The sequence below is a fragment of the Hibiscus syriacus genome, unplaced genomic scaffold (genome assembly GCF_006381635.1).
Source record: "Hibiscus syriacus cultivar Baekdansim isolate YM2019G1 unplaced genomic scaffold, ASM638163v2 tig00110963_pilon, whole genome shotgun sequence".
Lineage (NCBI taxonomy): Eukaryota > Viridiplantae > Streptophyta > Magnoliopsida > Malvales > Malvaceae > Hibiscus > Hibiscus syriacus.
Genome location: NW_024062936.1, coordinates 814550 through 829138, shown reverse-complemented (window position 1 = coordinate 829138; position 14589 = coordinate 814550). Strand labels below are relative to the sequence as shown.

Here is a 14589-nt window from a genome sequence, read left to right as displayed (position 1 = left end):
AAACTGCTATTGTTTTAAAAAGATATGTACATTTTCACTGATTTTGTGGGAACACACTAGACACTCTATTATGATCTCCTAAACCTAGTCCTCCAAACGTTTACTCTGAACTGAAAGCTTCCTGTCTTTTACTACCTGAGATATCAGTGGAACTCATCTCAGCATAAAATTATGTAGATGTATGAATCATTAAGGAAAATTATGCTTATCTGTTATCTGCATGTTCTTCAACATCATCTGGTAGTTCTGTATTACTGAGCTTCCCAAAGCTCACTCATTTACTCACTATTTCATGTTAAAAGAATTGAACCAATGTAGCAATCAACATCAGTATTGGAGTTCTACTGGCGTTAATTGCAGAGTACGGTGCATGTGTTTAAGGGGCATGTAGGTGGTATTCTGTTTTTATTTTTGAGTCTGAAATGTGTATGATTTTAATTCTGTCTGTAATATATGAATTATTTTCTGAACTTGTATTTTAATTATAAATTGTTTTATGATTTTACACATTTTAACAAAAATTTTAAATTTTTTCGGGAATTTTACTGTGGATCGCTTTGGTGGCCCTAATGTGACACCTCATATCGAATCGGGTCCTTGCATCGGTCTGTAGGTGTACAATGCGTACTTTGCAAGGGCATGTGCAACACCGTTAGTTTCTCGTCGGCAAACCGAACTGTAATGTTTGGATGAGACGTCAGAAGTTGCCGAGCTTCACGCTGGTAGAACTAAAGAATTGAATGATCATTTGAGGGATTGTGAAGCTATTGAACAACGTTCCTTGTGTCACTTTCGATGACAACACTTGAATTCCCAACTCCCAGAGATAAACGAACTCCATGGGAGAAAGCCAAAGCTTCAATGAGACCTGCTGAACGTGGTAACGAAACGTGGAAAGCGCTCCCTGATAGTGCCATACCAGAAATGTCACGAAGCACCATGCCAACAGCCGGAATCGCAAGTGGGCGTGGACATGCGCCATCAACATTTATCTTGAAGGTTCCTGGTGCAGGTTTGGTCCAGTGCTGAAGATGAAGTCCCGAGGCCAAAGCAGCAGCATTGGAGTGTGATGATGCCATGACTGTGATCTGTAGCACTACACCGAAAGCAATGAGATGCCAACTGGGAAGCAAATGACCTTCACAGAAAAAAAGATTTCGTCGATGCAAACTTCCACAGCGTGACTGTCGGCACGTACTTGATTCAAAGGATAAGGATGTTTTTTCATCTTATCATTACTTTCTCAAGTACATTTTTGACTCCATCAACTTTAGTTTATTTCGAGAATCGACTAAACCTACAACTCTGATATTATTAAATGTAACACTCTTAACCCGCATTTGTATCCAAATACAAGTTAAGAATGTCACATTGTTTCTATATAACATTTTCTGTTCGAAAATCGGTAAAAATTGTGTTTCTTATTAAATTCCTAATTTAACATTTACTACAAAACTATTTAATCGCATAAAATCAAGATGTAATATTTTAATTTCCCAATTCTTATCCGATTTCGGGAAGCAACTAGACATTTTAATATCATTTCATATCACAATTATAAATTCTTAATTAAAAAATCAATCGTTTAATCTTCACAACATAAATTATTATTGCATTCATACATAACCACTTAATAACTTGTCATATTTTCACCCCTCTTTATTATATTTTCTCATATTATATTATTTCATATTTTAGCACAACTAGTTCTTGTGATATCATTTTTATAACACCATATATCATATGCAACATATTCATATAAGTAAATTTATTTAAAAACACAATCATAATAGTAATTGTTTACCGCCATACGACCACCCGCTAACAACAAGTATTATTATAATGTCCACATTACATACATATACATATTATTCATCTTCTGATTCAGACCAATATAACTATTTATCTATAATTCATTCATTGTAATTCAAACTTTGTATATAAAATTTAACTGTAAAACATAATAATAATAATAATAATAATAATAATAATAATAATAATAATACATGTACTGTCCCTTCTTCCTATATTATTCTTTTTCCCTACTGTTCCTTTTTGGTATTATTTCTTTCATTGTACTGTTCCTTTAAAGTTCATGTTGTAGCCCAATGTATTTTAACTGAGAATATCATATACGTGAGTCTCTTCGAGTGTTAAACATTAGCATAGGTACTATAGAACATAGTATCACTATACTAGGCATCTGGATGGTAGTTCATGACGTCAAAACACTATGAATCCCATAATTGCACACATTGTGCCAAGAGTACACGAATGTACTAATTACAGGTATAGTATTAATACGGGAGTGCACAAAGTATTAATGCAAGAGTGTTGGAAGCACTAACACATGAGTACATGAAAGTACTAGAATAAGGAGTGCATGAATGTACTAATTCAGGAGTGCAAAATTGCACTAATGTAGGAGTGCACAAAGCATTGATATATGAGTACGCAAAGCATTGATATAGGAGTACGCAAAGCATTGATATAGGAGTGCACAAATACACTGATCAAGATCGATCTGTAAACACTCTATCTCATGTCATGCCAATTGTACTCTTAATTCTCAATACACATACAATAAACTTTTATATTAAAATCATAAATCATTTATTCATCAAGAGTATCCACGATAATAACATATCCAAATATTCTAGAAAAGTGCATTGGGCAGTTCATACCCTAAACATTTTATTTCCACATAACAAAAATATATCATGGAAACATCATTTATCACTTTATTTTTAACATATACACATCATATTCATCACTTAATAAATATTGTAACTATCATGCCAATGTAATAGAGTTGGCTCGTTTCAAACATTTAAAGTAACATATAACATAATAGTATCATAAAATGCATGATTTACCACAATTTTATATTCTGACAGTTTGCACTATAATTAAAGAAATAATATTTATGTATTAATCTATGAACTTAAAAATTGTTCTGTTTGTACCATTAGAAACTAGACTTGAATATGAATCTAATCATATAAAGAAATTTTTCCAGTTCAACTTGTACAATTTATAGTGAATTTCCTAATTCGGCTAACAAAATTTGTTTTGAGCAGAATCTGCTGTCCTAGTTTCTGATCTATCATCGGTTAAAAAATTATATCTTTTAGTATACACGTTGAAATTAGTATCCGTTTGTTTTACACAAAACTATATTGACATACGAGTCTCAAGGTATAAAAATCACCTTTTAATCAATTTTATGGAATTTAAAGTGAATTTCTAAATTTATTGTCCATATCATAATTCTAGTAAGATTTCATTATTTTGCATATTTACCTTATTTATTAATTTTCTATTAGCATGCCAAATGAACACCATTTACAAAACATATACACTTCAGACCACATGTTAAAATATTACTAACATAGGTACACATTAAAAAATAAATTTTTAAAAATCTTTCGATACTCATTCGATACTAATTTTATATCACAACATCAATGTTGTCATTAACACTTCATATTGACCATTCTAATCCCTTTAATATTCATATTCATCACTGATTTACATAACATTTTTAACTTCACATTTTAATCGTTAATTATGATTTCTTTTAGAATTTATCTAAACTTTTCCATTTTATTCAAAATGGTCCCTAGCCATTAACTTTAAATTAACATATCAAATAACAAAATCAAGTGTCTAAATAATGCATTTAAGCTTAATATATCAACCTTAACACAACCCAAACTTTCCATCATTTAAGGTTTGGTCCCCAAACTTTGTCAAATTCCCAAAATGATCCAATTCAACATTCTGGTATCAAAATCAATATTCTAATGTTTAATTTCAGCCCAGTTTATCAACTTTCAACAATTGCATCTCAATCCCTAATTTTTTCATAATATGTGAAATGATCCTTATGCTTTTACAAAGTTCTAAATTGGTCCAAACAACATTTTAAAGCATGTAGAACCATTCTAATATCAATTCTAACCGTTAGGAAATTTATCCAAAATTTTCCCTTAATTCTTCATCAAGGCCGAATACTTTAGGGTTAGGATTCAAAGTTCATCAACTTGATTCAAGCATGAATTCAAGCTCCTAACATTAATTTCATGCAATTCCAATCATTTTTCATATCAAAATCAATCCAATTTCAATAATCCTTCATAGAACCTAGCTATGACTGAATGCAACATAAGCATTTTTATATGATTTTATCATCACATAAGCCTGAAAACAATTCTACAACACTTCTAGCATCATAATTCAACCTTTTTTCTTCATTGGATTATAATCTCTTTTTCATTCTCCATATTCATCAAATCAACAATTCAAGCAAGGAAACAATGAAATGTTAACACCAAATGATAGAGAATTTAATATAGATCATTTTTATATTCCATGACTTAATCCAAAAATAAAAGGAAAATGTCTAAAAATAAAGAAAATGAAGAAAACATACCTTATTCTTCTTCATGGTGGTTCATGAAAATATAAAGGAGAAGAAGACCATTTTCTAGATAATTCATGAAAAATATCCCTCTACACTTGTTAAATATTTAGTTAAATGAATTTAAAATTAATTTATTGCAAAATTACAACTTTACTATTTAAAAATCATGATAATTTCAACTATCATTGCTATGACATCATCCATAACATCATCTTCTTTACATCATTTTAAAGTCAAATATGAGCAGATTATTGCATACTTTTTCATTTTACCCTTGTAGTTTTCAAAAATTGCAAACTAGTCACCATAATCAACAATTTCAATTTAACATGAAAAATTAATCTAAATTCCAAGGATACATGTCAAATTTCACCATTCTAAAATATAGAAATAATATTTCTAATATTTTTCTATCATCCTTCAAATTTTCCTAAATTTATAATTTGATCTAATTATCTGAATATTTTAATGAACTTTATCACTTAATAGCTTTTAATACAACTTCTAGATCAAAATCGAAAAGACATATAAATACCATTCTCAAGGGTAAACTAGTCATTTAAAGAATAAAATTTCTTTTTGGGAAAATCATTATTTTGATCCTTTAACTTTTCTAAAATTTAATTTTTGGCCACTAAACTGTCAAAAATTGCATTTTAATCACTAATCAAAATTTTGGGGTATTACAAGCAAGGCTTCATGAGCGGCTCTCCAAACAAACATACAAACTTGAGGAAGTGTATGGAGCCGCGACATGAAGAGCCAAAGGTGAGATGTCTGTAGCGGTGTCGATGACTGTCGAACCAACCATTTATAGCCAAATCTCACTAAATATGAAGTTTGCACATTGTAAATTCGCATTTGTATTGGTTGGAGTAAAAACCTATTGAAGCAACGACACATTCCAACGAGCAAGGTTCGGTAACATGAACTCACCGCAAAGTATAGGTTTCACAGAATTATCCAGACAAGAAGATTCAAGTTGAACTGGATGAAGGCCACCCCAATTAGCACCATGCATAGGGACATTACTATTAATACCGATACGCCAATGAAACCCCGACTTCAATTCTTGAATGAAGTTGATTCCAACGAGCAAGGTTCGGTAACATGAACTCACCGCAAAGTATAGGTTTCACAGAATTATCCAGACAAGAAGATTCAAGTTGAACTGGATGAAGGCCACCCCAATTAGCACCATGCATAGGGACATTACTATTAATACCGATACGCCAATGAAACCCCGACTTCAATTCTTGAATGAAGTTGAACAAGCTTCACCATACATAGGAAGGGTGATCACCGAGGGAGACATTTAAAATATGGTCAGTTGAAAAATATTTCATAGCAAGAAGACGAGCCGTAGTCAGGATATTGAGTCATGCGCCATAATTGTTTGCCCGACATTGCAAAATTGAATTTTCGTAAATCAGTAATTCCAATTCCCCCAATCATTTAGGTTGATAAAGAGTCTGCCAAGCAACAAGAGGTCATCCTCTAGAAGAAGAGTCACCCGTCCACCAGTACATGCGAAGTGAGGTAGTAATATCAGAAATCACCTCATCCAGAATTAAAAAGCAACCCATAACATAAGTGGGTAGCGTCTGTCTCACGGCTTTAATATACACATCAAGACCACAATAGGAAATCAAATTCTTATTCCAACTCCGAACTCGAGAAGCCACTTTGTCCCTTAGAAACTCGAAAGTTTGGTTCTTATTACGACCAATGATCAGAGGCATTCCAAGATACATACTCGGGTCGGTGACTGTCGAAACACCAATCAAAGAGCTAAGATTGGCTTTGAATGGTAGGCGTAACTGGAGAAAAATACATACTTCGCATAGTTAATTTTTTGGCGAGAAAGGCGCTCATACAAAGTAAATACATACCGGATACGACCAAATTCCGATGTAGAATTACACAAAAATAATAGGCAATCATCAGCATAGAAGAGGTGCATGACGCGCGGACCAGACCGACTAACCCGAAGCACCTTTAACCGGTTATGTTGACACTCCCAGTGAAGAAGGGAAGAGACGCCTTGCGCAGATGGGACAAAAAGGAAGGGCGACAGGGGGTCTCATTGACGCAGGCCACGTGTTGGCTGAAAAATATCTGAGAGGCATCCATTAATGCGGACCTGATAAGAGACGGATGTGGCACAAGACAAGATCAACGACACCCACTGATCAGCAGAACCACATTGAAGAAGCATAGCGCGGAAAGTCCACTCTACCCGCTCATACGCCTTTAATAAACAAGTGTGAGTAAAAAGTATGTTCATTTATTAAATAAGAGCTTGGACATTTGTATTTCTGGTTCGTTTATATTCACGACAAAATTAATATTTTTTATAAAAAATATTCAAAAATATTTATATTTATTTTATTCTTGTGTAATATAATTATTAATACTTATGTTTAATTATATTGAAAAAAGAAATATGATTATTCTCATCATGTTTGCTTATTTGTTATTTATGAATATTTTTTTATTAATTTGTAAGTACAAATCAATATCTATTCCAAATAATTTTCTTAATCATTTAATAATGAATGTTCATATTTTTGGCATTCATAGTGCTCGAACACGTGACCTTTACAAATAATAATAATTTCTTTCTCCATCGAGGTCGCTTGGTTCACACCATTTATGAATAATTTTTTAAATTATTTGTGAATATGTTTAGTTATATTTTTATCCCTTTATGAATACATTCATGAATACGCCCATTTATTAATGTTTACGAACATTAAACAAACATATAAGATTTTAAAATTATTAGCGAACACAAATATATTTAAAAATAAACAAATGAATTTGAACAAACGTATGTTCAATTTCATATCAGCTCAGTTAATTTACGACCTAAATTTTAAAGTCTAAAATCGTATTCAAATAATAAAATAGCAGCAATTCTTAATTATATTAATTCAAAAGTGATCTCACACCAAATAACACATATGACAGTTTCAAATTCATGATGCGGAAGCAAATAATGTTTCCTATCAATTAGGGGTTCTAATCATCCCAAACACACTTTAGCGAAAATATGCATCAAAACATCATATAACATCCTAATAAAAGTACATTTCAAGGACTTTATTAATTAATGTGACATAAAGCAAGAAATGTCGTCTCCTTAATTAACCAAAAGGGACTTATAACCATCATTAACATTAATTTTAACAAAGCATAGTATCAAAGAAACTTGGGTCAAGGGACATTAATTCTTTCATGGGGCCTTCTCTAGTCACAACTTTAAAGTTCCTTTGAGAGCTTCCCTTGGGTGCAGCACTCCGAATCCCTTCACATCTGCCTTTTTCATGATCCTTAGTCTTTTGCATGATTCAATGAACATTCTGTAAATTATCAATTAAATTTATTAATTATTCATCGACACAAAAGTTTTACCATAAAAATAGACATATTTCTCTAACTTTCGCCTTCTGTGAACATTAATTTAAGGTTTTATATTTAAAAATTGAACATACATGTATTCGAAGGTTAAATATCATTTTTTTAAAATAAATCAAATTTAAATAATTCAGATCAAATTTAATTTAAACTTAAATAAAATATTTGCAACCTCACAAAAAGAAATATAGGTAATTAAAGTTAATAGTAGCCGAGGGTTTATCGTTTGAGGGCAATTCGTTGTCAAAACCGACATATTTTATGGACTTTGCCGATGTCGGTAAATATTAGTCCAACCTAATGGAATCCAATTATTACAGTGTACATACATAAGAACGATTTTAATACAATGTATTTAAAATTTAAAAATAAATAATTAAATATTTGAAGATAATTAATTAAAAATATTTGGTATATCTGTTAAAAAAGTGTGGTGACAAAAATTAAAATTTTCGTTTTAAGTATGAGTCTAAAAAATTAAAAAAGAAACTTATGTTTTTTTATTTTACATTTAAAGTCTAACAATTAAAATTTTAAAACTAATTATTTAAGTTTTTTAAAACCTGATGTGAAAAATACTTTTTATTCTAAAATTATTTTTTAAGTTTTTTATTGAATATTATTTTGAACACTAAAAATTAGTTTAAAAACAATAAAAATTAACCCTAAATACTAATATTTCCAGTGATAATGAATCAAACAATAGTATTCTTTTATTGATTAGATAATTATACTAAAAATCCCTAAATTATTACTCTTATTCTAAATTAATCTCTAAACTTTTGAATATTCCACTTTTATCCTTAAACTATGAATCTCATTCTAAATCGGTCTCTGAATTTTTTTGTATTCCAAATTCATCTCCAAACTATGACTCTTATTCTATATTAGACCTAAACTTTTAAATATTCCAACTTCATCCTCAAACTTTTAAATGGTTTTGGGGAACACTATTGGAATGTTTAAAAGTTTGAGGACCAATTTAGAGTGAGAATTATAATTTTGAGATGAAATTGAAATGAAAAAAAAAATTAAAGACTAATTTAAAATGAGTATTATTCTCCCTAAAACTCTTGAACTAGAGCAACTACATCTATACGAGTGTGCACATAAAATTTTGAATATATTTTAAATTATAATCCCTTTGTACTATTAAAAAATGCGATAAATAAATGACATGGGTCTAAAAGCTATAAATAGAGTGTAATCGTTAATTAAAATTTAGAAATTAAAATTAATTGTGAAAATGTAGTGGTAGTTGGAAGAATAGACTTACTCCCAGGGAACATCTCCTGCTAACATCCAGTCTCCATCTTTGTCTTCGTATATGGGAACGAATTCACAGCTGTCTGCATCCCTTAACACCTCTCCTGTTATCATTCATATTCCTAAATTAGTTAAACTAAACCCCCTCTCTTTTCTTAATATTATTTAAAGTTGGATGATGAAAACAAAAACTCACCAAAGAGATTCCCCAATGCAGTAGCAAGATCAGAGTAGCCTTTGTGCAATGCTAGATCAATTTTGCGAAGAAAAGGAGCACCGTCCATGCTAACTTTGACGTAAAACTTTGATGTTTTAGACCCATCTTTATCGCCCAGACTCTTCTTTTTCCGATACGAGCATACCGGCGGCCACCCCACCACTTGACTCTTTCCATTGCTCTTCTCATCTTCATCCTCCTCCGAAATCTCCGAGAATATCCTTTTCCTGTCCTTTTTTTCGATCCCACCGTCTCTGGGGAGACCCAACCTCAGCTCCGTGATCTCGAATCCCAGACCTTCCTTAGCCATTTTTCTTTTCTGTGGATTGAAATGATGATATATATATATTGTAGCAAATAAGAAATGTGAAATGAAAGACTAGTTTTTATACAAAGGTAGGGACATAGTGGGAGGGATTATAGGTCAACTTAATATGGCTTGGTTGTCGGTCACATGAGAGGCAAAAGTGGTGGACTTTACCGGCACCATAAGTTGGCCACGGGTACATGATCCTAAGGGTTGTTTAATTTCAGGGGTATTATTCGATTTGGTGGGAATTCATAGTGGCCATTTGACTTCCTGATTTTGGAACAAGTCCATGTGATACCATATCATGCCTTTCTTTGTGGCAATAAATTATTGAAAGACCGCCCAAAAGCAACACCATGATATAGGGGGCAACTATGTTTTCTATGTATACCCATCTATTGTAATGCTGCGCACCATTCATACCCGCCAATTCATTACAAATGCCGATCGGTAAAAAATTTTACGTATAAAAAATATTCAAGATCAAATTTTTATCTTAATGTCAACTAAGATTAATGTAATGTTTCTTCATTATATAAAAAAACATAAACCACAATATAAAAAGGATATGTATTTTTCCCTTAATGTGATAATTAACTTTTACAATTTAAATGATTTATATGATAAAATATAACATCCACAATTTAAAACTTGAAAATTTCAAAGTGCTATGTTTATCGACCTTTTTTGTTTAAAAGGGTTCAAGCATGTGAAATTTATTTATACTTAATTTCCATTAATAATATAAAAAATAGAATATAATACTAATGATTTTTTCAAAAAAAAATAGAAATTGGTGTATATATATATATATATATATTAGGAATTGATTTTTATTATAAACAAGCTGAAATGATATTCCGCAACTTTATTATGGGTAATTCTTAAACTAGTTTGCTATCTATTTATAACGACAAGATTTGATTTTATAATTTTATTTAAAAGATATAGTATCTCGTGTAATTAAAGTAAATAATTATTGATTATATTAATTTGTCTTTAAACTCATAACTTACCTACTTACCCTGTTACCCATTAAGAATTCGCCCTTCATATTGAGATCTTATGTTTGATGTATGATAATAAATAATCTTTTTCAAAATGAAAATAAATAAATAAATAATTTTAAATATCAATAAATTAAATAAATCATTTAAATAAAAATGTCTGAAATGACAGTCCAACTCAATTGGTAGAATGCAAGTCTCTTAACCTTGTGGTCGTGGATTGGGTCCCACGAAGGGCATTTCATAATTCGGAAGTCTCCCACGGAAGTTGCCCTCAATCTGGCGTTGGGGGCAACTTACTATCATACCTCTCCTTACCCCATTACATATGAGAATAAGGGTCAACTAATTATTAATTATTATTTAAATAAAAATGTCTATTTTTATTTTTAAAGACATTTAATAAATATCATCAGTTGATTTACTAAAATTGTATGGAAATACACATTTCAATACATAAAATATAAAGCCATACTTGTATGTTTAATAAATGAATTTAAACAATTAAATTTCATTTGTTATGTAAAAATACACGATATATAAAAATTAAAAAAACTATTATTATTTTTGAAATAAAAAATCTCTATAGCCATTTCAAACCTGATACAAAACGCAGGATTGTACAGCAGAACTGAAGTATTAACAGCAGAAAACAATGGGCTGTCATAAAGATTTGCTCCAATGAATAAGAGAAACATGAATAATTCAATATCTAGTTCGATACCATTGGGGTGTGTTGGTTTTTTGACAAATTTTGAATCCCACATTGGTTTTGTATAAGGAGAAGGGGAAATTCTTTTGTTATAAATAGAGCCATCCTCTGCCTTAGTTTAGCATCCCACAAATATAAGTCTTCTTCTATATTAAAGGTTATTTGTACTCTTTCTCTCTCTTTGTAATATTTTTCTATTAGTGAAATATTATTTTAGTAGTGTTCGAGGACATAGGCATAATTTTGGCCAAATCTCGTTAAATTTTGGTGTTCTCTTTTATGTCTATTTAATAGCTATTGTCGGGTATAATTGTTGTTAATTATTTTCATATTAAAATTACTTGTCTTGGTAGTTCTGTCTAAGGAAAGTGAGTTTTAAGAGGGACCATTGTACCCCTCCACTATTTCCTAGGAATCTACATTGGGGTGATTTTTAGTACAATCGTTTTCACACTAGTCACCTAGATAATAGTTTTCAAGGTGAATTTGTTATTATTGGTGGAAATTAACCCGAATTCCACAACAATTGGCATCAGAGTTCTTGGTTTATTTTAGTATGCTCTGTGGTTGCGGCTTAGGCTGATCTTCCATATCAGGAAAAAAATTCCTTGGGTTAATTGACATTCCGCATTGACAACTATTAAATAGAATTTGTAGAAGAAATGACAGACGACACAAAAACATCCACATCGTCGTCAACAACTTCTTCATCATCACTTTTGGTAAGAAATGTTGTGACAAATGTTAGATTTGCAGTGGAGATTTTTTATGGCACCAATCATTTCGGCATGTGACAAAGTGAGGTTTTAGATGCCCTATTTCGGCAGGGTCTAAACATTGCTATTGAAGGAGAGAAACCAGATGATGTTGAGGAGAAAGAATGGAAGAGGATCAATAGATTGACATGTGTTACTATTTGATCGTGTCTTTCTAGAGAGCAAAAGTATGCATTTTCTAAGGAACTTCTGCAAGTAAATTGTGAAAGACACTGGAGGAGAAATTTTTGAAAAAAAACGGTCATAACAAGCTCTACATGAAAAATAGATTGTTCCGCTTCAACTATGTACCAGGTACCACTATGAATGATCACATTACTAGCTTTAATCAGCTGGTAACTGATATGATGAATATGGATGCGACTTTTGAAGATGAAGATCTGACTCTGATGTTGATGGGATCACTTCCTGATGAGTTTGAATATCTTGAAACTATTCAACTTCATGGGAAGGTTGATGTGTCTCTCAGTGAAGTAACTGTTGCCTTGTATAGTTATGAATTGAGAAAGAAAGACAAACAAGAAAACACAAGTGTCGAAACAGAAGCTCTTGTTGTTAGAGGCCGTTCGAAGAGTAGAATAAATGAAGGAGAGGGAGATCGAAGTCAAAGTCCAGATTGAGCAAAGATGAATGTGCCTTTTGTCGAGAAAAAGTGGCACTGGAAGAAAGAATGTCACAGGCTAAAGAACAAAGGCAAACCTGAAAGGGGAAAGACTGTCTCAGAATCAAATGTGGTCGAGTATTATGATGCAAATTCAGATTTCGCATTCGCTGATATGCCATCAACCAACTGTTCCAGTTCATGGCTGTTAGATTCAGTTTGTAGCCACATATGACCCCCAATAGAGAATGGTTCTTTGATTTTAAAGAACTAAAAGATGGAATTGTCTACACATCAAATAATTCCCCTCTTGACACACTTGGGATTGGTTCAATTCGCTTGAGGAATCAGGATAGGTCAATCAGAACCTTAACAGTTGTCCATTATGTACCAGATTTAATGAGAAATCTCATCTCTGTGGGAACCTTAGAGTCAAAAGGTTTAGAAGTGAGGGCAAAAGATGAGATTATGAGAATTATCTTTGGTGCACTGGTGATAATGAAGGGAATCCAGAAAAGAAACAATGTGTATTACTTTCTGGGTAGTACAATTGTTAGGACAGTAGCAGTGACAGCTTCTACTGATGAACAAGAGTCAGAAGAAACCAGGTTATGACATATTCTCTTGGGGCATGTTGGTGAAAAATCCTTGAAATTGCTGATAGATCAAGGATTATTGAAGGGTGCTCGGGCTTGCAAATTAGTTTTTTGTGAGCATTGCATCAAAGAGAAGAAGGCGAGGGTGAAATTTGGAACAACAATCCATTATACTAAAGGTATTTTGGATTATGTTCATTCAGATGTATGGGAGCCTTCCAAGACAACTTCATTGGGAGTAACACACTATTATGTCACCTTTGTTGATGATTTTTCTCGGAGATTTTGGGTGTATACAATGAAGACAAAGGATGAGGTGCTAGGTTTTTTCCTTAAATGGAAAATATGGTGGAGACTCAAACAGGCAGAAAAATAAAACTGCTCCGTAAAGACAATGGCGGAGAGTACAAAAATGATCAATTTCTAAAAGTTTGTGAAGAAGAAGGTATTGTCAGGCACTTCACTTCATATACACCGCAACAGAATGGGGGTGGCAGAGGGTATGAACTGGACATTAGTGGAAAAAGTCGGTGTATGTTGTCTAATGTTGGGTTAGGCAAAGAATTTTGGGTTGAGGCTTTGGTCTATGCTTGTCACCTTGTCAACCGCTTACCATCGACTGCTATTGGTGGTAAAACACCATTAGAGAAATGGTTTGGAGAACCTGTTGCAGATTATGATTCCTTACATGTGTTTGGTTCCACTGCATACTACCATGTTAAGGAGTCAAAGCTGGATCCAAGAGCAAAGAATGTGATCTTTATGAGAATCACCTCTGGTGTGAAAGGCTATCGTCTTTGGTGTCCAGAAACAAAGAAAATAATCTTCAGCAGGGATGTTACATTTGATGAATCTACCATGTTGAGAAAGGCGACTTTAAAAAAATTGGAGCAGACAGATGGAATTCCCAAATAGGTGGAGTTTGAAGGAATCAGAATTGTCCCAGCCAGTAAAGAAACTGATGTTGACTCTCCTATGGTAGAAGAAGAGTCAGATGAAGAAGAGGTTTATACTCAAGAACCACAACAACAACATGAATCAATTGCACTAAAAAAGGCAATTGATGACGTTCCTACCACTTTTAATAAGCAGACCAAAGTTCAGAACATAAAAAGTGGAGGATCTCCATGAATGAATAAATGCAATCCCTTCAAAAGAATCAGATATGGAAAGCTAGTCTTCCTAAGGGAAAGAATGCAATTGGGTGCAAGTGGGTATATGCAAAGAAATATGGAATTCCTAACAAGAATAACATCCT

The 14589-nt window shown here is 32.3% G+C and overlaps 1 protein-coding gene across 1 annotated transcript; it reads right to left on the bottom strand.

Moving 5' to 3' along the window:
- Positions 1-7338: 7338 nt before the first annotated feature.
- LOC120148584 (auxin-induced protein AUX22-like) lies at positions 7339-9642 on the bottom strand. The gene is made up of 3 exons (XM_039161662.1): positions 9309-9642; positions 9123-9216; positions 7339-7791 (listed from the first exon to the last, which is right to left on the bottom strand). The coding sequence occupies exons 1-3, from the start codon at positions 9637-9639 to the stop codon at positions 7683-7685; spliced, it is 534 nt and encodes a 177-aa protein (XP_039017593.1). The 5' UTR covers positions 9640-9642; the 3' UTR covers positions 7339-7682.
- Between the last annotated feature and the right edge of the window lie 4947 nt (positions 9643-14589).

Coding starts and splice junctions, on each gene's coding strand:
- LOC120148584 (XM_039161662.1), bottom strand. CDS start 9,639: ATGGCTAAGGAAGGTCTGGGATTCGAGATCACGGAGCTGAGGTTGGGT. Junction 9,217..9,308: donor TGCATTGGGGAATCTCTTTG/GTGAGTTTTTGT, acceptor GAATGATAACAG/GAGAGGTGTTAAGGGATGCA. Junction 7,792..9,122: donor GCAGGAGATGTTCCCTGGGA/GTAAGTCTATTC, acceptor GATAATTTACAG/AATGTTCATTGAATCATGCA.